Source organism: Strigops habroptila, chromosome 3 (genome assembly GCF_004027225.2).
Source record: "Strigops habroptila isolate Jane chromosome 3, bStrHab1.2.pri, whole genome shotgun sequence".
Taxonomy (NCBI): Eukaryota; Metazoa; Chordata; class Aves; order Psittaciformes; family Psittacidae; genus Strigops; species Strigops habroptila.
In genome coordinates, this window is record NC_044279.2 from 78,398,104 (window position 1) to 78,422,484 (window position 24,381).

A 24,381-nucleotide genomic window follows, 5' to 3' on the forward strand; every position below is an offset into this window, starting at 1 on the left:
GGGCTGCCGGCGGCTACGGGCCCAACAGCCGCCTGCGGGCCTCCGCCACGGCGCTTTGGACGGGAAGCGCAGCGTGCAGAGCAGCCGCCGCTGCCGGCCGGTCCCGGGGCGCATCCCGGAGCCGTGAGGGCAGAGGGCGGTCGCTGCGAGACGCAGCCCTTGACCTGGCGGGGCCATCCCCAGCACGGGGCGCCGTAGCCAGGGCGGGTGCCAGAGGAGGCGGGGGCAGCGGCGGGACCTGCCCTGAGCGAGGGAACTTGTTAAAGTCCCGCCGCCCGCCGGTGCTCAGAGGAGGTGTGGGGTAGCAGCAGCATGGCCCGGCTCGGCGGCGGCGTGTGCTGCTGCTGGGGGCTCGTCCTGCTGTGGGCGGCGGCGGGGGGCCGAGCAGGTGAGGCGAACGGGGCGCGGGAGGGCGGCAGGGGGGCCTTGCCCCAAAGTCCCATCACCGGGTGGGGGGGAATGGAGGGAGACAGTGGGGCTGTCCCCTATCCCGGGGGTGCCAGGCGGCCGGGAGGAGCTGTCCCACCAGCTGAGCCCGGCCTGGGCCTCTTTGCCGCGGCTCCCGAGGAGGCAGGCTGCTTGTCCGGGCCCGGCCCGGAGGGCCCGCCGGGCTCCGCGCCCCGGCTTGGCGGAGGCTCCGCGCTCCGCCTCGTCGCTGTGCCTCCTCCCTGAGGGGGATAGGGTCCCCGTGCCGCCTTGCGAAGCGGACAGGGGCCTCGTCCGTCGGCAGTGCCGGGCCCGTCAAGCCCTTCCATCTCCTGGGGCGAGGCCGGCTGCTCACGGGCTTGCTCCGGGAGCACCTCACATCCCGCCGTCTGAGGCATGCTCGGCCATGGTGCCTCGTGGGTGTTAAGTGCTGGCACTTCGTTTCTGCTTTCGAAACATCTTTCCGGTTCCCAGAATGGGCGAGGGGAACCACATTAAGGATTCAACAGATGGGAGGCTGCCTTGAGCTCCCAGGCGTGCTGGTTTTTAATTTAACGTGCGTGCACGGGAATCATTTAGGACGGATGCTTCGTTTTGGTGCCGTGGCCTATGGCATGCATCTTAACAAGAGTTTTAATGCTAGCTTGTGGGTATAGGTCGTCATCTGTGTTTCAGAGTTCATACCTATGCATGATCTGGTGTTTTCTGAGTAGATTTATTATGTGTTGCCATGAGAGTAACTACTTCACCAATATCCGGTTAGCTTTTAAAATCTGAAGGTGTTTTCTGTGGTACAAACACCACCTCATGCTAATTTTGTGTTCATGGTTGGTTTTTTTTTTGTCATACATTTGCATAATATAAGAGTTTTTCATTCAAAATTGTAAGGCTCAATTAGGGTATTTCAATTCTTGTTGTAACATCAGAGTCAGATTTAGATGCAAACAAAATTTGGCAAGTGGCATAACAGCACGTTTTAGGGAGCTTCATGGTTTTTCATAAAATCTCTTAAATCTTAAAAATTGAGTTTTTGCTTGGTTTGTTTGAGAATTATTGCAGCTGTGGACATACACACTATATGCTGGAAAAAACATGCCACTGAGGTATTAACATAGCATTATTATTTATTTTTTTCATTTCAAAGTATGAAATGGGTTTGCCAGCAACTAGAAGGGTGGGGAAAGGAGTCACTAAAGGAGGGAATTTTAAGAAATGCTGAGCAAGTGTGGCGTATGTGAAAGTGAAGGGGCCTCTGGAAGATGGGTGAAGGCTAGTGCATCAGCCATTCAAAGCAGAATGTCCTTTAGAGAATTCTGGATACTATTTGTACTGATGGCAATAGAAAGGTTGTTGGGGACCAGATGTCATCAGGTGAATATCTGCCTCCTCTTCTGCTTTCAATGAACTCTGAAGATCTTAAAGGCTGGATTCAGTGCTTATCTTCTAGGAAATTCCTAGTTCATACATCAATTGCCACAAAACAAGGAGAAATTCAGGTAACTGTTGTTTTAATGTGTCCAAAATGTTACAAGCATATAATTTTGCTGATAGTCCTACCTCATCTTACAGACCTACTTTTCAAACTTTATCTGAATTGGCAAAAACTTTAGTGCTACATTAGGAGGACTGAAGGAAGGGTACTGTGTATCATGCAGAAGAAGTGAAGGGAAGTTTAGGGTATGAAGGAGTTTTAGCTAATATCTGATTCCTCACATCCTAATTGAAGTACTGGTAGAAAACTACTGTGGAGCAAATAGAAACACCTTTAGGCTATTTAATGGAATAAAGTTGGCCTTCAGCATTGTGAATTGTATAGATTAATTTTTTTTTTTTTAATTTGTTTGTTGTTGTTTAGCATTTTGAATGCCTTTGAGATTCTTCATCAGACAGTTAGGAAAGTGTTTTTAGAGAATGTTCTCTGGTAAAATGACTTAAATTGAGGAACTGTATGATAAGTGAAGGTACTTGTAAAACTGTTATTTTTGTTTCCTTTGTGGATGACTTATAACTGTTTTAGCTAACGCATGAAACTTGCCAAGCTTTACTAGTTAAGTATCCTTGTGAACATGAAAACCATACAATACTCAAACTCTTATTTTATAGTTCACATTTGAATATTGCTTCTCTCTCATGTAGGCACAAATAAGGAGATTAGGCTTCAAATAATGACAGGGCTGTTAGAGCCAAATTGGAAAATTACTTACACCTGAAATGTATGAGGATGAATTAAGGCCAATAGAATAGAAAACACAAATAGCTTATATTCAAGCAGAACAAGAAAGCTTTTACTTCTTTACTTGAACATTACTGGGTTTCATGTTAAGTTCTTGTGTGGTTTAAACTAATCTCTAAAGAAGTCCTGAAGTGCTTAACGTTTGTGTTGTAATGGCTTCCAGTCATAACTGTATTTTGAAATGTTAGTTGTACTTTAGAGGTACAGAACCTTTTTTTAAAACCATTAATAGAACGGTTCTAAATTTTTTAATGGGATAATAGGACAAGATCTATCAAATTACAAGACTGAACAGAAACATCATATAGTTCCTTATTGTGGTTGACCTGAAATGTTTAAATGTTAAACTGTGCATATATAATCTTTACTAGTGAATGTTAGCTGTAGGAGAGGGTATACTGAAAACAGAAGTGCAACTTTTTGCTAGGTTTTTGTGTTTCTAAGTTGCACAAAACTAGTTTTTCAGTGAAACAGTGGAGTGAGCGCGTCCTTATTTGTGGAAAGATGGACACTATGAAATACATCCAAACAACTCTACAAAAAAGCTTCATATTTGAGAAGTCATTGACAAAAATAAGCATGTGAAATACAGATAAAAATTAGTAGCTTAAGGAAGCCAGTGTTTTTGCTATTAATAGGAAATGCTCGTGGTTGTTTATTAGGTTAGTACATGCAACCTACCCAGTGCTTCATTGCTTATAAGTTAGCTTCTTTCTCAGACTAAGGAAAAATAAGAATATTCTCACTCCCAGACCTTGTAGCTCTTTTGCCTGCAAGGAAAAGCGAGTTCTATTAATTTCTGTAATTAGAAAGTCCAATAGCCTGTCTCTATGTATTTATGTTTTAAAAACAACTTATGGTTGGGAAAGCATAAGGAAAAGCAGCTGTTGCATATTGCCAAACAAATTTTACTGGCATTCTTAAGGCATGTCAGGTGTTATTTTTGTAGGTATAATTTATTTAATAGATATTAATATCAACTATCAAATAGTGTGTTTAATAGATGGTCTTGGGCCATCTCGCTGTATTGCTCTTTTTCTTTTCCTCATCATCTCTGTCCATTCTGCTCTTTCATTACAAGTTACTGCTACTCTCTCATGTACTCTTCAGCATCGCTTTCTTCTTTGTTTCATCTTGCCTCAGTCTTCTCACTTAGTATTCTCCTTCTGCTTTCTCCATATTCTCACGAACTTTTATTTCCTCTTTCCTACTGCCACCAAATAAAAGACAAACTCACTTTTAACATAACCTTGAAAATGCCTTTATTGGGCCAAAAAGACAGAGAACAGATTTGGCATTTCAGCCAAAAAACCAAGGGGACTACTGTCACCTCCTAGCCATAGCTGAAGTATCTTCATTTTTCCATTATTTAGGGTATAAACCTGGAAAAAAGCAGATACTTCTCAATTCTTGAAGAAATTCCAGCACTCTCCCAACTGCAGTCCCTATGTTTGGGTCTTTATTTGGTGGAAGCATTGATGTATCTCTGAAAACAGGCAATTTGAGGAAAGGTTCCTCCCAGTTCCTACTGACTGCAGAAAGGAGAAGGCACCCTGGTTTATTACCAGGCTTATTTTGTCATTGCGCTTCTCCACTTCTGTCTCCCACCATACAGTGCACTGGTGGTTGTGGTGGAACTGCGTATCGCTGATGTAATGCAGTTCTTCTGACTGCCTGGTTGCATGAAAGGGAATGGTGACTCCACTGACCTACCCTGTCCCCAGGGATTTTGAGTCATTCATTGCAGTAAATAATGTGTGCTTTGGCTTGTTATTTAGGTTATTCTAAGTGATACTGTTTTGGAATAGCCACAGATTATCGCAGTCTTTTCTGTTCTTTAGAGTCCTAATAGGCTGAAATACTTGTAAGCATTCTCAGCTACACACTGGGAAGTCTAACTTCGATGATAAAAGGATGATTTAGAGATTCATGGAGACACTGTGTTTGATTCATATGCAAGAAGTTACCAATGCAACTGTTGGGATAAGAGATTATAGGGCCCCTGCCTCACCCTCCAAAAATAACTATAAAAAAATGCCAGCATTATTCAAAGGGAATGTACTTGTTGTTGCAGGGCACATAGAGGATTGTTTGGAAATGTGCAGTTGCTTCTTCTATATCTATATTCCATATCACACTTCAGTTCTGGATGGTTTTCTTGGCAAAGATATTGCTGCTACTTTAGATGAGCACAGATTAATATTGTAACAGACTGGGTGATAACAAATGTTTTAATTACATTGTAGTGTAAGCGTGTTTTCACAGAATCATTAGGGTTGGAAGGGACCTCTGGAGATCATCTAGTTTTAAGTGTACACAGCTTTCTAAGCTTGTAGTTTTAACTCCATCTCTACAGCATGTAACTCATTTAACTCTACAGCAAGATAAAGACTAATCTTCTAAATTATGACAATTACTATATGACTATATATATGTTCCTTGAAATAAACGTAGCAATTTAATATGTAGGTATTTTGACTATTTAGACCAGGGCAATTAGATTTGCAGAAACTGACATAAAAATTAATGGGGTGAAATAGAACAGCAAGTGAATGAATTGAGGGGGAAAGAATAATAAATTTGAAATTGGAAATGGTGTTTTCCAGCATCATTGTTAAGCCACATCTATGACAGGTGTCTTGATGCTGTTCCTCTAGAGGCCTCACTAGGTTTGTTACAAATTATCATGTAATTTAATTATCATGTAATTTCCCTTTCTCTCCCATCCTCTTCTAGTCCTGGTTTTCTTCAGTTTAAATTTGTCTTGTAGTGAAGTTGGGACAGGGCAAACTCCGTGGGTAATTTGAAAGTTTGTTCTGACTTTTAAAAATAGCTCTGGTAGAGCATAAACCAAAGAAACACAGCCTGCCATGTTAGAGCACCTGTGTCAGATTGATCTCTCAGGGATCAACCTTCTTTTACAAAAGAAAGCTTTTTTTTTTTTTTTCTTTTTTCCGCTCTAGGTAGAAGAAAGTTTCTTTGACATATCTGTTTAGCCTGTGGCCACTAGTAACGATACCCAGCTGTCTGGTTCCTCTTCGCTACTTGTCACCTTTCCACAGCATAATGAAAAGATGGGAGGAAAATAATCTTTTGCATTTGTCTTGCTCTTTTTACCCAGTTCTCAGCTGTCTTTGTGTACTGGGCACGTGGCCTGTCTCTTCTCTGCCCCGCACTGGGCTTTTTGGTTGGAATCAGCCTTCCCATTTACTGCTGGACAGGCTAGTTGTGTTCTGTGCTGCTTGCACAGACCCCTTGCACTGCTTACTTCACTGGACCTCCCTTTCCTAATTGCTATGCTTATGTAAGCTTTTAGCTTTGTAAGGTGGCCTTTGGCTCTCTTCAGTATTGACCCTTGTCAGCCTGCTCTCTTTATAGATGTTTGGGTTTCTTTTTCAGTCTGAGTAATTCCCCTGTTTACTCTTCACGTAAAGTAGCAATTACTGTATGTATTACTAGAAACAGTTAAGAAGACAACAGAAAAGTAAGATTAGAGCTGCTTGAAAAGTTATCTGTCATGTCTTAGTCCTTTAAATAGCCTTAGTACCTGGCAGATGAAAAACATGTTTTTAAACACTGTGTTCCAAGTCCCTGAAATGACTTCATCTCTAGATAGATTCATGTAAAACTTCTATTCATAGAATGGGGAAAGAAATGCAGTTCCTTCACTACTAAAATTCTGTTCTTGCTAACGTTTTTCCTGTTCGTGTGAGTAGTGTCTCTAGTGCATCATGGAGACAGATATAGTGCATAGTGGTACAAAATCTAGCTGGAGGTGTGTAACGGGTGGTGTATGCCAGTGGTTGGTACTGCTCAGCATCTTCATTAGTGATCTGGGTGATGGGGCAGAGTGTACCCTCAGCAAGTTTGCTGGTGATACACCTGAGAGCTGCGCTGCTGCTCAGAGGGACCTCAAAAGGCTGGAGAAATGGGCTGACAGGAACCTCATACAGTTCAACAAAGGGAAATGCAGAGTCCTGACCTAGGGAGGAGTAGCCTCACGTATCAATATATGTTGAGGCTGATTGTTTGGAAAGCAGCTTTGCAGAAAAGGGCCTTGTGGATGCCAAGCTGAACATGAGCCAGCAATGTGCCATTATGGCAAAAAAAGGCAACTGTCTCCTGAGCTGCATCAGGAGGAGTATTGCCATCGGGTTGAGAGAGGTGATCCTTCTCTGCTCAGCACTGCTAAGGCCATACCTGGAGTGCTGGGTCCAGTTCTGAGTTCCCCAGTACAAGAAACATGTAGAGGTACTGGAGAGATTGTGGCAAAGGGCTGTGAAGGTGATTAAGGGACTGGAGCACCTCTCACGTGAGGAACGTCTGGGAGAGCAGGGACTATGCCATCTGGAGAAGAGAAGGTGCAAGGGGGAAAACTCATCAATATCTACAAATACTTGAAGGGAGGGTGTAAAGAAAATGGAACCAGGCTCTTTTCAGTGGTGCCCAGGAACAGGAGTAGAGGGAATGGGCACCAACTGGAACACAGAAGGTTCCCTCTGAAGATCAGGAGAGACTTTTTAACTATGCAGGTGAGTGAGCACTGGCATAGGTTGCTCAGAGTGGTTGTAAAATCTCCATCCTTGGAAATACTTAAAAGTCATCTGGGATGAATTCTGGGCAACTGGCTTTAGGTGATGCTCCTTGAGCAGGAGGTTTGGACAAAATGACCTCCAGAGGTCTCTTCTAACCTCAGCCATCTTCCGATTCTTTATAAGAAACAGTTTTGGCTGCTCTTGCTGGAATACCAGGAAAGAACAGCTTAGTGGCTGTTGAATGACACAGATTATTCAACAGTCTGGTAAAATGGATGAAAACTGGCTTAAAGCAAGTGGGTAACTGCTATGTCAAGAAGTGATTAGCTGGAGAAAGAGTTTAGTTTTTGGAAAATGTTTGAGTTTGCTTTTTGTATTCAAATGCGTCATGGCTCTTTATAAAAATAGCTTCTTTATGTTATGTTTTATAGTAGTGAATAAAGTGGGTGCACTTAATTTGAAATCGAACTAGCTGCTTAATCACTAACATTTTACTTACAGCTTTTTAAAAGAGCATTAGGTATTGTACTGCTATTACATTGCTTTTTTTGTGGTTCCATTATCATAGCATGCATACTAAGTATTTTGTGTAAGATCATCTAGAGTTAGATCAAGTTCTCTATTTTGCAGCTGTTGTGGTGTGATACACAAAATGAATTGTTGTGGGGAAGTAGTAACCAAATTGTAATTTCTTGCTATAAACTGTCAGGACTAGTTGCTACACACTGGAGAAGGGTCTAGGGAATAAAAACATTGAGGGTTTCTCAGTAGTTTTAAGTGTTTACGAGTTTATCCTTTAAAACTTTTAAAGTAGTTCTGGGAACTCTGGCTCATGATTTTTTGAATTCTTTTCACTTGTAATACTGTATTAGTGATTTGATCAGTATGAATAGAGATCTGATGTAATCAGGTCCCATTTTAGGGAAGGCTGAATTAGAGTTCTAGGGTTTTGGGGTTTTTTTGTGGAAAGCAGTTTACCTTGCTCTTTGTTCTTCAGGACAACAGGATTAAAACCCAACTAATGAAGAATGCTTTTAACAGCAGTCCAAGCAGAACTCTTGAGCAGTCTAGTGCCCTTCCTTCCTGTTCATTTCGTAGTTGAGATTGATACTAATATGGCTGGGTGATAGGGATTGTGTATCATATAAAGGATTTCATACCTGTGGTGCTTTTGTCTTTAAACCTGTGATCTACTGAGTTTTAGTGCTCCTGTTGTGTATTGCCACCTCCAGAATTAGTTGGCCAGAAAGGCAGTTTAAAAAACTTTTGCAGCCTTTTGAATCTTTAGGTGGAAAACAAAGTCCACAGTAGCCTATAATCCTTTGCAGTTGCTAAGTCATGCTGTCTTCTACAGTTACTTTCAATAAGATTTGTATAGATTTTCTTCTGAGCCAGGGTAAAGAAGTACTTTTCTGAATTTTATGTCAAGACTCAGCTGTGTTGCAGCTCTACACTGAGAAAGTTGTGGATGATTTCTAAAAGAGTAACATGAGAATATTTAGCTGTAAGATTTTGTCTTGGTAAAACTCCAGTTAGTTCTAATGCCACTTTTCAGTATGTTAACATTAGTGTTGCTCTCCACAGTAGAACTGAACTTGATGGAAAGCTATCAAATTAACTTTTTAAAATTGTGACAATGCTGTCTTAACGTTTCAGTATTGGATAGGAAATACTTACTCTTTTTTGTTTGTTTCCTTTGCTCCCTTTCTTCTCCACCATAGAAATCCGCTATGCAACTGTGTACTGGAATAGAGCTGCAAAAACGCTTCAGGTCAGGAATATGTTGGATAGGCACGGAGATGCTTATGGTTTCTACAACAACTCTATACAGACAACAGGTTGGGGAGTTCTGGAGATCAGAGCAGGCTATGGCGGTCAGACCTTAAGCAATGAAGATATCATGTATGCAGCTGGCTTCTTGGAAGGCTATCTCACAGCTCCGTAAGTACCTCGGGAAGCAACTCAATTTATCGCACTTCCAGTGGATTTCTGTACTTGTGAGTTGTTTGTTTGGTTTTCATTTCACTTAATTCCCATCCATTTAAACTAACCATACATTTTGCAGTTGTGTGGTGTTCTTTTAATTAGTAGTTGGTATGAAGTGTAGCTTCTTCATTATGGCATCAAGATATACCCTCTTCTCATCCTGCAGGCTCTGCTAATGCCTTGATGAGATAGAGGAGTACTGTATCAGTATTACTGATTAAATAACGTAATCACAGAATAGTGTATGTGTAAGAAAGTGCCTAAGCCCTATGTTGCTAGCAAAGGCTACAGGGCTTCCTTAAGTGAACACTGTCAAGAAACTACTGGGAGCAGATACTGAATCTTCACAGCATAAGGAATTTAGTCTCTTTTAGATAAATAATAATAATTAAAAAAAAATACTGATAAGCCTGAAGGCAGACTGGTGTGTGTCTAGAAGTGTCAGATTATTCCTGAAAGCCCTTTGGAGAGAAGATGAGGAGCTGAATCTCTCCCACAATGCAGATCTATGAAAACTGACAGAATTTTGTACTTGTTATGAGTCCAGAGCAGCTTTTTAAAGAACAAAAAAAACCCCCAAAACTCCAACCAACCTACTAACCCTCCCTTGGATCTTAGGGATGCTAGGATTACATTTAGAATATTACTAAAATTGAGTATTGCTCAGCAGATTTTTTCACAAGGTTTTACCTAGGTACTCATCTCTAAGTGGTTAAGCTTAAGCTTTGTCATACTACAGAGAGCCCAATCCATGCTAAGCCCAATTAGATAGCAATTAATGTTCTAGTAGCAACAACCCACACCTTGTTCCCCTTTTGACTCCGCAGTAGATTTATAAGTCTTCCTGGCTTTTAAAAAAACTTAAGTATATGCCCATGCCTTTAAACATGGCTTGAATGTGAAACAGTGTCTGCAGGGACTTTACCTGATGTCTTAGTCTATGCTCAGGTGTGGGGGAAGGAGATTTTCCCCTTTGTTTATTCCAGGAATGTCAAGTGAAGATTCACAAGTTATTCAGCTCAAGACTTTTGTCTTCTCCAGGTGCTTACTAAGGTTGTTTCCTAGCCCTAGCTGTGTTACTGTAGGGCTACCAGTTCCAGCACTGACTGGTCCTTTGTAGAGAAGTGAATATAGCAGAAAAGGTAATGAACAGAGATCTTAAAGTCTGTGGATGTGAAGTTGAGGGTTTGTATCAATGTGGAAAAGTAGGGTTTGAGACTTCAACTTCTAAGCAAAGTGGGAAATTCAACTGTTTTAAAGGAGTTTAAGTGTGAGAGTGAGTTAAGATGCAAAACCAGAAGCCAAAGCCTTTCTTTTCTGAGGAAGCTTTTTGAGGAAATCCACTGAGAAATCCTCTGACAATGCAAACCTGAAAATACTTATCATCACTAAAATGACTATCAAATAATATACATACCATAGCTACGTCTTTGCCCCGTTGTGTGTCTGTAACTGCAATGAAAGCATATTTCTCACTGGGAGTTATGAATATAAGCTTTTTCTGTCAGGTCTTGTAAAGCTAATTTGGATAAAGAGGGCTTCTCCTGAAGGTAAGAAAATGGATGGAAAATGCTCCAGCTAAGGAACAGAGATGGGTTAGTGATGTACTCCCTTGACCCTTGAGAAGAACCTGTTACTTCAGGTTTTAGCTGCAGGACCTTGGCGGTTTTTTTTATTCAACAAACTGCAGCTAATGAATCCTCTTACACAGTGTGTTTGCAATTTCCTGAACTGTGGGAGTAGTGAGAACACACTAAGTTTGCAGATGTTAAGATTGCTCTCAGAGCTCTAGTTCTCATTTATCTTGCCTAGAGAGTCACGGAAACTTAATTAACATGAAGGCAGATGTTCTTTCTTTGGGACAGTTACACAAGTCTTTGGAAGTAAAACTGGGAAACAGGCTTTCTCAATCCATAACTCTATTCCCATCAGACTGCCTGGCACATTCAGCCTGTTTTCAGGGAAGCTGTCTAGCATTATCACAACTTCTCTTATGAGAAGTCTCTAAACACTCTTAGAATCATAGAATAGTAGGGGTTGGAAAGGACCTTAAGATCATTTAGTTCCAACCCCCCTGCCATGGGCAGGGTTACCTCGCACTAAACCATGTGGCCCAAGGCTCTGTCCAACCTGGCCTTGAACACCGCCAGGGATGGAGCATTCACAACCTCTCTGGGCAACCCATTCCAGTACTTCACCACCCTCACTGTAAAGAGCTTCTTCCTTATATCTAATCTAAATTTCCCCTGTTTAAATTTGAAGCCATTACCCCTTGTCCTACCACTACAGTCCCTAAGGAAGAGTCCCTCCTCAGCATCCTTATAGGCCCCCTTCAGATACTGGAAGGCTGCTATGAGGTCTCCACACAGCCTTCTCTTCTCCAGGCTGAACAGCCCCAACTTTCTCAGCTTGTCTTCGTACAGGAGGTGCTCCAGCCCCCTTATCTTATTCTGCTTTTGCATGCATCAGTGCCTGCAGTAGCTGCGTACAGCTCAAGCTTCCTTTTTAAGGACTCTGTAACAACAAGGAAGAGTATAACAATGTGTTTAAGCGGAATGCTTTATTTGCATCAACACCCACTTAGCTACCAGAGTGAAAACTCTTGTGTCACTTGCCTGTACAAGCACCAGCCACCTCTGGTGGCTCAGGCAGAGGCTACCAACATGAAAATGTTGGGTATGCCTGGTAATTAAAGTGCCCTTTAGCACATTGCTACCTGTAGCCTGAACAACTCCAGGGTCTCCAGCTGTCTTGCATCCATTTGTGATAATGACTCCATGAAGCAGAAATGACCCAGGGTGGCTCTTTGCAGAAACCCTGAAGTGCTCCTGGGAAGAGCTCTGATGTGAAGCATTAATGGGAAGGATACATTGCATGCCTTATCCCAGGTTGAAGTACAGGTTCCTGCAGAAGCTGCAGCTTGGCAGTGCCTGCAATTTAAAGACCTTCATGAATTCTCAGCTAGCTCAGTTGTTGCATTACACTTAAGGCATGAAGCAGGGTTTTAGACACAGCTAGGTGCCTCATCATGTAAGCAAAAGAGTGACAAAGTATTTAAGTGTACACTTTGTCCCTGGTAGGAGTGTAAGCAGAATATAAACCAAACAGATAAAAAATAGCAAAGTATGAGACATGAGAGACTGTTTTATCTTGGATTCCTGGGGAAGAGTTAATCTCAGCTCTAGCCGTATAAATTTGTGATAGAAAAAACAATAGCTAAGCTGGTCAGTTCCATTTACCAGTGAGCAGAGAAGCACAAGCCTTTTTTAAAGCATGAGTCATCTTTCTGGTGTTAGTACGTGGTTCAGATAGTAGCTATTTTGAAAACACATAGTTAGGAGGTGGATAAATCTAATTCTAGTGTTTGTAGTGCTTGGAAATCCAGACATTTGGTTTTATCACCAGTATCTCACCTCTCTGTAAGGTCCAGTCCTATCACGCAACCAAAGATGATTGCTCTGTTTTTCTTGAGTATGAATTCTCTTCCCCCATTACAGAGAAGTGTTAATGAGGCCTTATTTTATTTGGGCAATGGTAGAGCACATCCAAATCTGTGACATTACTTTTAATCACTTCCAACTGGGGAATGCCAGGTGCCCAAGAGCAGTATTTAAATTTGAAGCAAAGTTAATTTTACTGTTTTCTGGTATCACCTCAGCTGACTTGAGTCTTGTCATCTTCCTCTCTAATTTGAAGAAGCAGTGCTCTGCTTTGCTGGTTTTAGACTTTGAATTCTTGTCCCAGCTTTGTAATTGCCTTGCATTTGGCCTCAGATACAGTCGCAAAGCCTTACCTTGCTGTAATGATCCAATTTACTTCAGAGGATAATAGCCTTACAAAACATACAAGCCATGTGCACAGAAGCTTTGTTAAATCAAAAAAATTAAACAGAACAACTAGGGAAAAAATTCTCAATAACCTTGAGCATTTAAATAGAAAAATCAATTCCAGGAATTGTCTGTTTTCTGTTAGCATATACAAGATGGAAAGCCATTAAAGAAGCTGTTTTCAGTCCACTGATTCTGAACTAACCCTATCTCCACATCCATCATCACAGCTTAAAGATATTACTAAAATCTATCTTGTGTTGCATAACGTTTGAGTGTAAAATGGAGAGAGTAGATCTGGTGGTTGAGCCTGGAAGCCTCATCATCTGTCCTGGCCTAGGCAGTGATTAGAGTAGTATTCTGGCAGGTTTTTTTATCCTCCACATCTGGTTCTCATCTCTAAAAGGCCATCTGCCAGATGGATTGTCTCGTGCTATTTGCTCCTCTTCTCTAGTACCATGAGAGCTCTGGCTTGTAGTATGGACTATGTTAGGCTATAATTTCCTTCCTAAAATTACTCAGGACTTTTATTTGCCAAATCTGCTGTAACTGCAGGGGTGGAGAATATTGATCTGTCTCTTCAACTCTCTTGTCTTCAAGAAGTAGGTTGTGATCAAGAAGTAGGTTATGACATGGCATGTAGTCTTGTGTTACATGGGAGACGGAAAGCTCTAGAACTAAAACTGATACTGTAGCTGCAGTTTCATGAAAGGTGTAATGATGTGAAACTGCTGAATGCTCCCCTCTCTTGCCCCAGCACCTCCCTCCACAGATCCAATAAGCCCCAGCTTGTGTCTGCCCTGGCACTGATCATCTATGCCTCAGTTCATCTAACACAGGAGAGAGCTGTCTTCTTGCACCAGCTCTGTTGCTTATCTATCTACATAATAACCTAATTCAAACTGCAAACTGGCAGAAAAAGAATTCACTTTTTTTGCAGGGTTAGTGTTTTGCCTGAACGTATGCAGATAGAGTTGGTAGTCAGAATGGTATCAGAGCTGAGATAAGAAGCAGCAGGGTCACATGCAATCAAGTACTCAAAACACCAGCTGGGAATGGGGCAAGGGACAGAAAGAGAGGGGAGAAGGTTGTTAGAGAATCAGTAATTAATTCTCTAACCATCAGCAAACCATTCAGTCATCTATGGCTGTATTCTCTAATTACAGCCTGAGGGAAACTGGGAAAAGTTTGTGTCTGCATCCGTCTCAGAGGAAGTCGTCCTTATAAGTTTTAATACAAGGAATTCTTGTCCTGCTGGCATGTGCTTTCCTTGAGGCTGGTATCTGTTTTAGTTCTGTTTTCTTTCTCTCAGCACTTGGTAGGAGCTAATTTTACTGATGACTGATGTAGTTCTATCAACTCCAGACCTCAGGGAAATAAATGCTGATTTACACCTAGAACTAAGTATTCCTTCTCTCTCTCTCTCTCTTTTTTTTTTTTTTTTTTTTTTTTTTTTTTAGTAAGAAAAAAAAGTGTTGATTAAGTTTGACCCAAACTAAGAAATGCTGGAGTTCTATTTTGGCTTGAATCGGAAGATTACATTTCACCTAAAATGGAAAGGTGATTATAACTTCTGGGCTCTTGAGCCGTTTTTGGCAGTTGATTTCATCTTGAAATGTAAAGGACTTCAACAAAATGAAGAAAAAGCCCCAGCCAACCACAAAAAAACCAAAACCCAAACCAAACCCTTACAACTTTTGTTCCTATTAGTCAAGAGGGATGACACAGCTAACGGAATTCAACAACAAAAAACCCACAATAGTTTTGGTCTCCATAAAGCTGAATCTCTTTAGGGCTGGCATGACTGGGAGTTTCTGTGGTAACATAAAAGATTAACTTATACACACTTCAAAATAGAGATATTTAGCTTAATCTGAATGGAAATAATATGATTAATGGTAAATAAAACCTGCTAGGTATCAGGCTGAAATTCTTTCAACTGAATCAGCAAATTATATTCTCATCACCTCTGTGTTTAGTTTGTTGTTTTGGGTTTGTTTTGGTTTGTTATGTGGTGTGATGGGGTTTTTTTGTTTGTTTTTTTAGGTTTTGTTTGTTTGGTGGTGTGGTTTTCTTGGTTTTTTGATTTTTTTTTTTTTTTTTTTTTTTTTTTTTTTTTTGTTCCCAGTAGGATAGTTCTTCAGTAAACTATTTCTTTTGTGCATTAAAATAACGTGCTGTTTTCAAGATGCTTCTGGCTACAAATACTTCTCAAATGTGAATTTAGCTATGAAGTAGTTCAGTCTCATTCTTGCTTATCTTTTCATCTTGCAGTAGTTTCAGCAGCTATTAGCAAGGTTGTTTATTTTAACTTAAATTTAAACAATCCATTTGTGTTGCCTTTGCTATTTTGTTTCCTTCAGTCATGCACTGAAGTAATTTCTGTGATCTGGAAAAGCTTATGTTGTGCACTGTGATGTCTGTCTTTCAATGCTTGTTGATCAGTGGGTTGGTAAGCAAAAAGAAGAGAGATGCAAAAGAATAACTTCTGCTACTTTTGTTCTTTCAGGCACATGTATGACCATGCTGCAAATATGTATCCACAGTTAATTAAGAATCCCATCGTTCGAAGTGGAGTTCAGAATTTTATGGCGTATGTATTTAGTTGCCAGAAAAGAAAATACTCAAAACTTGGGGTTGGAGGATGACAGAGTTTCTGAAGGGTTTTTATTCTCTTCCTTGGGGGCCTAAGGAAATACATTCTTCCTTTCCCTCTGCTTGAATGCTGTTAGTATGAAGAAAAAAAATAATTAAATATACATGAAGAAGGGCATATACCAATGCCTAATTCCGATTCTGTCAAAAAAATGTTTAAAACCATTGCTACAAAGGGATGTGGATAATGTCAATGAATTCTGAAGGTCATTCTAGTCAAAATCCTTTTTCTAAAAGCTGGTATTTTGAATGTTACACCGAACAGTGTGGTCTCCAGGCATCTGAATCTTTTTAGCATTGTGTATCCTTTTCTTCCTCTGTTAGGTTAGCATTTGTTTATTCTACTGCTGATGTTAATTCTGTTCTAATTGCAAAGGTCCTGATTCCCTTTTCTCTTCAGCTGTATAAACCAAAAGTGATTCTGCTCAAATAATGCAGCTACACTGGTGGGAATCTGGGAGGAGAACCAGGCCAGGTGCTGGGAAACTCACTGTGGTTACCAGCTATGTAAATCTCCTTACACTTGATGTCTTCTTCCCTTACAAATACTTCTGTGAAACCTTGGTCGTTTCTGGGGACTGCTTTTTCCAGCTCTCTCGTCTTCTGCTTTCCATGAGGGGTTATATATTTGACCAATTCTGTTATTGGTGCACATAGGTAAAGTTGATTTGCTTTAGCTTATCCAAAAAGAAAAGGAAAAAAAACTTAGCAATCCCTTGCTATCATTTTTCAGCATTGCTGTCCTCCTTGTGAAAGAAATGGGATAGCTACCATACCAATGTGTACAGTTTTTTCCAGACTGACTCAGCATAGTAGCTGTATCCCCCAAGATGTGTTGGATGGAGAGGGGCAATACTAGGTGACCTTGTATATTTTTTTCTATTGGTTATATCCTTGACTCCTGCATCACTGATTTACTTAATAGCAATTTTGCAATATGAGCTGGTGCATTGTCCTCAAAGTTGTTAGCCCTGAATTCTCTGAGCATATCCCTGTTTCCTCTGACATACTTCCTGCATCTTTTTACTTCTAGAAAGTTAAATCTGGCTGGTTTTATCACCCATATACTGCTGGAAGAGTTTGATTCCTTGCCAGGTTCATTCTTTCTTTTTTTGCTGCTGTACATAATGCCGGATGGATAAATACAGGAGGATGGAAGAGGCATGAATCTGGTCCTAACTTACTCTAATGCCTGTGGTTCTTCTGTGGCCCTTTGCTCACAGCAAAGAGGGAACTCTAAGAGATCCTTCTAGTGCGGGCTGCTCTTGCCCTAAGGTCTCTTCAGCTCATGTTGCCTTGTGCTCTAAATCTGGCTTATTTAGCTAGTAAACTCTTGACTGGATTCGGTACATGGGTTGGTTGCGTTTGGTATCCCACCTTTTCCTCAGAGGCATGGCAGTGGGTCTTAGGCAGTGTTTGAGCACTACCAGCAGAAAGCCTTCATTGCACTTGTACCTAGGGAAGAGAAATAGGCTCTTCAGAGGTCAGTCTCTTTTTGTCCTTGAATAGGCATTTAAAAGGGAATGATTCACTTAACCTATCAAATGCTTGTTTCCCTTTGCTGACTATATGGGGATGCTAGATCTAATGTAGCAGAGCCACCCACAGAGGTGGAGTCCAACACTTTGATACTAAAGTCTAGTAGAGCCGCACTGCTGTAGAGTATGTTATGAAGATCTGAACATTTACACCCAGAGGATATAACATATAATGTTTGCAGGATTTCCAAAGCATGATTTGCCTCAAAACACTAGGAAGGTTGGATCATCTGGGTCATAATACATTTGTCCCTTCCCTGCATTATCAATTATACCCTAAAACAAAACCAAGAAAACCCCAACCTGTTTGTTCCTCTGCAGGAGACAAGATCAATGGACAAGACAACAAATCAGAAATAATAAGGATGATCCATTTTGGAGGCATGCTGGCTATGTTATTGCACAGTTGGATGGTCTGTACATGGGAGCCCTCGAGTGGGCTAAACTACACAAACAAACAGTAAGACTACTGCATCTCTCTTTCAGTAGCTGGGGATGGGATGTCAGAGGACAAAGATGGGAGAATGGAATCTGATATTAAAAAGAAAAGAATAATTAGAATAATTAGTGGCAAGTACTCATTCTGCATACCATTCTACAAAAACTTCAGTGGTTGTTCAGTGTAGATAATGTGACTCAGCACTTGTCACCACAAAGTCATGTCACCACAGATCCTTTGCGCTGGACTTGGAACCCAGGTGCTCATGTGTTGATTAGATTGAGGGTGGCTTTTGGATCTGTGTGTGAATATTGGAAGGACAGACAGAGTGGTTGCTGTTGTCATTTTAAAATCGTTATAAAGCAAATGTCCCTCTAGGTATAAAGAGTAGCTGCAATAGCATGAATCAGCATGTAGGGAGTGTATTAAAGCTTCCATTCTTATTTCCAAGCATCACATTTCAAACCTTAAAAGCCTCTCTATTTTGGGGTATGTTTTACATTGCTGAATTCTTCTCCTTTTTTGTCTTCTAAGTTTCCATTACAAATATATGGTCAGTGCTGTGGCAGGCCAAATGGGGTAGGTTTTGGTGGCTGTTGTGTGGTTTGGGTTTTTTTTGTGCGTGTTTGTTTGTTTGGTGGTGTTTGGTTTGCTTTTTTGTTTTTGGGGTTTTTTTTCTCCATTCAGTTAGAATTCTGTTCTGGATCATCAGCTTGTGTGTAATAGCAGAGCTTCCTTACCTCCAGTAGAGCTGTAGTAATTACAATGCTGTCCTTAAGTGTAATGTCTAATAGGTTTCTCAATGTGAGAGGGAGGGATTGAGTAATTGTAGTTGACCCTTTTTGTCTTGGTTAAACCATATCAAGAATTTAGAGAAGTTGGAAGTCCTAAATTATAAACAATTGGGTTTTAGTAAAAAGCACGTTTTTTTCTTGTGTAGAACTTGCTCTGGGGCTTCCCTAATGGCAGGGGGGGAAGTGTTCACAATAATGGAAAAATCCACCCTAATGGGCCTGACTTAGGTAAGATAGTAAAAAACCTTGACTTTCTAGGAAAAAAACAACTCATTAATTTCCTTTCACAACACCTGTATCTGAAGAGCCCTTCAAAGCTTATCAATTTTTTTGGCTGCTTCAGAATCCTTTAGGTTCAGATGGGGGAGCATAGAGTGCTAGTTTGTGGCTGAGCTGTTTCTTTATAACAGGCGTGCCTTACCTGCAACGTGTATTCCCTGATACTTATTTAACTGTGTGTTTGATACTTAGAAACACTGACCTCTGAAGTGACTGAGTTATTTTTATTCTCTTTTCAGAGATCTCATCAGCATGCCTATATAAAAATGGTGTATTTAGTGAAAGTTCAGACATGTGGTTTGGTCTGAAATATTTGTGTCCTCTATTCTTGAATTATATACAGTGGATATATTTATTTCTTTTCCCAAATGTGTCTGAAGCAGTTGGTGGGATTTATTTTGACTGCTTCCTATGCCATTCACGGTTTCAGCTTTGGGCATTATCACCTATGTTGAGATCCATATCTTCTTACTCAAAGCAAAAATGTCCCTTGTGTATGTATTTCTGACTTGAGGTGGTGCTGCAGTTTCCCGTTTGGCAGGGCCAGAAAGTTAACATTAGTCTTTTACCTCTGAGTGCAGTTTGGACAGCTGCTCTTGCACGTCGGTGTTTGGTTTTCCTTGGCATCAAAATAATACCTGACAGCTCTGCAAAAGAACAGGCAGTTCACTTTGTTGGATACAATACTACTTTTCAAATACTTTGGAGAGATTAGGCTACAGCAATGCTCTTTGTGTATGTATTTACTGCTGTTAGCATCCCCTTAGGGAAATAAACATCTTGAAGATTCTTGCTCTGAGCTTGCATGGACAATAAAATCAGGTGCAGATGCAATGTTATTGACTAGTATTCTAGCTTTGACACATCCATTTATCTGCAAATCAAGCCAGCTTCTGTAAACTGTTGGTACTTAAAAAAACTAAACTAACAAACAACACCCCCCTTACCCTCCTGAGAGACAACCAACAGTATCTTCCTTATTCCTTGTGATTAAAGAACATTTACCCTCCAAACAGGCTGTTTCCAACTTTGCTCTTGCAGTACATGTTAAAATAATGTTAAAAAGGTTCTTTTATTTAAACCCTTAGATTGTTAGTAAGTGGAATGTTTGGCAAATAAATTCACTTCATAGATGATTTTTTTCCCTCCCTTATTTCTAAGTGTTATAGTTTGGTTCAATTAATCCAATGTTGTTCTTAGATCAACACGTTGTTCGTAGATCTTACATTGTGCAACAACTGCAATAACAAGTATTTACTATTTCCATTACTCACAACTTAAAAAAAAAAAAAAAAAAAAAAAAAAAACCAAAACAAAAAACAAACAAACAAAAAAAACCCCAAACAAAAAAACCCACCACCTTGTTACTGAAAGCGCCCACAACAAATTCTGCATGTCTTAAAAAGCAAATTGCATCCCTATTACATTTTTTCCTTAGAGGTTTGAGAGTTGTGTCTTCCTTCTTTCCTTTGGTGGATACTACTGTTTTTTCGTATAAAAAAAAATCCTTTCTATATGTGTATTGTTTTAGGATTATTATTATCAGTTTCTCTTTCGATCTACTACTGGTGCAGTAGTTTGGGTTCATGGTGGTGATAAACATTAGAAACACTGATAATATCTCATGTGTGGGTTGTGGTGGTTTTATTTTCTTTTCTCATACACCTCCTCCCCACACCAAAACAAACCCCCAAAACCCCAAACCAAAACCAAGCCTAAAACCAAGACGTGACAGGCTGTATTATTTTGTTGTCTGATGTTCTAACTGCCATCGGGAAAAACTATGTGTACTTCTAAATTCAACTGACCACCGTGTAAGTGCAGAGGGCAATTTCCCCCAAATGCCCTAAGCTTAAAAGAAAATTAAACACTGCAGAAGAAAGGCTGAGAAGCCTTTTTCCTTAACTTCCAAATGATCAGAGGCATGGGGAGGAGAAGAGGGGGAGAAGATGGATTTCTAAGTTTTTTGCATTTCCCCACCCCCTCCACCACCATGTTCATACATGGACAAAGTACTCTCCTGAACACTGAGAAGTTGGTTGGTTTCAAGATTAGGCCAAAATTGCTAAAGGGGGTAGAGAAAAGGAGCTGCATTTATGAAGCCTGTGGATTTCAACACTGGGCGCTGAGCAAAGTTGAATAAAATTGTTTCCTTTTCAGGAGAATGGAAACAAGCTGTTTCAATAGTAAATCTACTTTTAATTTTACACATTGCGTGTGTCAGGGTTTCTTATTGGCACTACACATACCTTTTCAAACTTGCAAGTAGCTGGAGTTCTGAATGTGCACTTATTTGAGGAAGACACGTGAAAAGATCTGACTTTTCATTGTCTTGTATGCATGGTAGTTGGAAGCTATGCCAAATCTACAAAGAAATTAAATGAGAGTTGGATTATGTGCATGCAGGTCACTCTGAAAGGTTCAGTTTTTCTTTTATCTCCTAAACTTCAGGTCTACTTCACTTGAATATTGTGGAACCATTGTGTCTGCCACAAACTTTGTGCAAAGAAAATTTGGTTTGGACTATCTTACAGTAGTAGTAGTAGTACATATTTTTATTTGTACATGTATGAAGCAAATGTTTTATAGTGTACTTTTCTGAACTTTTTTAGTTGCATGGAGTATAGTTTCCTGCAGGGCTATTTTAGGTAGGTGCTTCCATTAAAACATTGATGAAGGCAATCTATGTTGTAAACTTCTGTATTTTGAGTTTGATATTTACAGGTATCATTAAGAATGATGTCAAAATCTGAATGGATTTCCATGTTAAACCGTGACATTATTCCATCTGGTTTAGCAGCATTTCATATCCAGTAAACAAACCCAGCCCTTTTGTCAGGACAATTTCTGAAGGAGGGGCACTCAAAGAACATTAAGCCTTTTCATCTGCCTAATGCTCTACCAACGCTGTGATTAATCTTGGGCTTGTCTACACAGGGAAATTACCTTCGAATAAGGAGGTGTCAGAGTTTTAAATACTACAATGATTCTAGGACAGCTCTCTATTTGTACTTCCTTATTTTGTATTGAGAATGCTTATGCATGGGGAAGGTACTGGAAAACACTTGTTACAGAATAACTTGTCTATTTTAATATCCTATGTAGACAAGCCTTTAAGGTTGTTTCTTGCCTGTCTGCTACCCTTTCTAAGTTTATTTCTCCCTACAGCTGATGTAACTCAAACTCAATTTGGTATTTTCTTTTTCTTTTTGCTATTCAGGACAGTACCCTAGAGGAGGCACACATTCTAGCAAAAGGACTTTTTCCTCTTGTTATGGCTATACCAGCTTTCTGCTTGTCAATTTAGCTCATTCATTCACTCTTCTTCAGGATGTAAACCATTCATGCAAGGAGTTTTACTGACATTGCTGTGTGAGATGGGAGAAGGTGATTATAGAAGATTGTAATATGCCCTATATTATGCACTTGCTATGATGCATACTTTTTTTTTTTTTTTTGGTCCATAAGTCCTGCTAGTGGGCCCTGATTAAGTCTTCATAGAGAAGATTTATCCATATATCCTGGAAATCAGCTGTAGTTTTTTCCAAACTGGGGCTCTCAGCTTTGTGGCACATGTCTCAGGCCATTCCTGAAGTTCCCAGATTTGGGCTGCATTAGAGCCTTCTGTTTGAGAGGATTGTTTTACTGAGACTCCAGAGAAGCTCTGTGTGCTGTGCTTGTGTGATGTCACTGAGCATCAGACAATCTTAAACACAAAACTAGGTTTATCCAAGCAAAGCAATGAACTCCTGGAAATAAACTGGAACAAAACTTGCTTGCCTCTCAAAAGGGGAATGAAAATGGAACTCTAGTGGATGCTTAACAACCTAGTTCCTCTTTTACTTCTGTGATACTTGTTTCTTCTGGCTGGCTTTGGGAGCTGGCAGCCCAATCTCACCCAGTAGAGCCCTAGGAATTTATGAAGCTTTTGCTTCTTTTTTTGAGTGGATGTTTCCTCCAGCTCTCTGGCCACCTTTCTGTGCGTACAGTTCTGATAGTTTTCTTGCTTGGGAAGGAAGCTTGGCTTTGTTCTAGCTTGAATGGACTTCCTAGTAGCTACTGAATTTTTTACTTGCGATGACTGTAAGAGAGCACAGAAATGTGAAGCTTTTAAAAAATATACAGGCAATTCCAAGTGATGCCAGAGCAATATCAGTGTAGCTGCCTGTAGATGTTGCAATGAAGGCAGGTTTTATGGAGGAGTAGCAAAGTGGTAGCAAAGGCATGTCATATGCATATGCATTCTCATATGCAATCCTGTTTGCTCCTCTCCTGGTGGTACTGTACAGTAATGCCTGTGTGAATCAGATGTTGGAAAACAGCTTCTCGTCATTGAGTGGTGGGCTTGTAGACCTTTAGGTACAGCTGGATGGGGAAAATTGTGATGAAACAGTGTCAGGTCTCTCTCTACGGATTCTGGTGAGATGGCAGTTGTTGAGACTGGTTTGTAAATGACTTATACCACTGAGTTGCTTAAATTATCTAAAGATGTATCTCTTGATGTTTGTCATTTGTGGCCTTTGCTGCTCCTAGTTTGGCTCCTGACAGCAAAAATATGATGAACTAAAGCAATGTAACATATATGAAAGTTGGTTTTGGATTTCTTCCTCAAAATATAGCTGTTGTTAGGGCCTTCTGTGATGCATAATTTTTAGTTGTGAGAATGGCTTATTTCTCAGTTGTCTTAGTAAGCATTGTGGGAAGGTTTAATTGCTTCCCTGGGAATATGTGGTCTAGAGTTTACATTATTTTTGGTTTTCCTGTTAGTTATTCTCTCTGCCAAAACAGTAGATGGGTAACACAGAATTCAGCCTTCTGTATAAAAAGTAAATGGATTTGGTGCTGTTTGTTTTTTCCATTCCTTGCCTCCCCGTTGTTGGGGTTTGTAGAGAGGTCAGCTGTATGGTTTAATAATAGTGATTTATATTGCAAGCAATGTGTTTATTTGCTATATGATTGTGTCCCATTCTAAAATTACCATTTATAGCCCTAAAGTGATGTATGCTCTGACTTCTTTTCCTTAATCCTTGCCTTAGCTAGAGGCATGATGCAAGCAAGAAGAGGAAATACTTAGAAAACAGTCTTTGGAGGTTGAGCTTAGACCACTGTTAAGCTCTTATTCTTGAAGAGGCAAATTAAGAGAAGGTTTTGAAGAGCATGTTGCACAACAAGCTGTGTGTAGTTAACCCTGGCTAACTCCAACCATAAGGGGTTTTGAAAGCACGTAGCAGAGAGCCTTTTGACTGACTTCTTTCTTCAGCTAGTTCCATACTTTATTTGTATTGTTCACATATCTTACTTCTCTCATTTGTTTTCTCCTCCTCAGTCTTGATGATGTCTTAAATTGCAGTCTTTATAAAAATCCAGAAACTCCCAAGAGTGTTTGTTAATGTAAGGCTCTTCAAAGGCATACATAAACAAAAAAACCCTAAAATCTTACTTCTTACTATTACCCCAGCATAATAGTAACAGCAGACTGCTTGGGATGCTGTTTGCAAAGACACACACAGAACTTGCGTAAGTTATAGTTAGTGTCTCCTTTTATTTCCCCTCAGAAATGTTAGCATTGGTAATGCCACTACAAGGGCCAGACCCTTAAAGATACCTAGGTGCCTAACACCACGCTAATGTCCATGTGTATCTGGGCCTTGTGAGCAGGTATTTCCTAG

The 24,381-nt window shown here is 40.3% G+C and overlaps 1 protein-coding gene across 1 annotated transcript in view; it reads left to right on the plus strand.

Annotated features, from left to right (window-relative positions):
• Positions 1–282: 282 nt before the first annotated feature.
• PLBD1 (phospholipase B domain containing 1) overlaps positions 283–24,381 on the plus strand; it is a 38,980-nt gene continuing 14,881 nt past the window's right edge. Inside the window, exons 1-4 of the mRNA XM_030480555.1 lie at positions 283–388; positions 8,916–9,135; positions 15,517–15,600; positions 17,522–17,660. Coding sequence (XP_030336415.1) covers positions 313–388; positions 8,916–9,135; positions 15,517–15,600; positions 17,522–17,660 — 519 coding nt within the window. The 5' untranslated portion in view covers positions 283–312. The remainder of the gene's footprint in view (positions 389–8,915; positions 9,136–15,516; positions 15,601–17,521; positions 17,661–24,381) is intronic.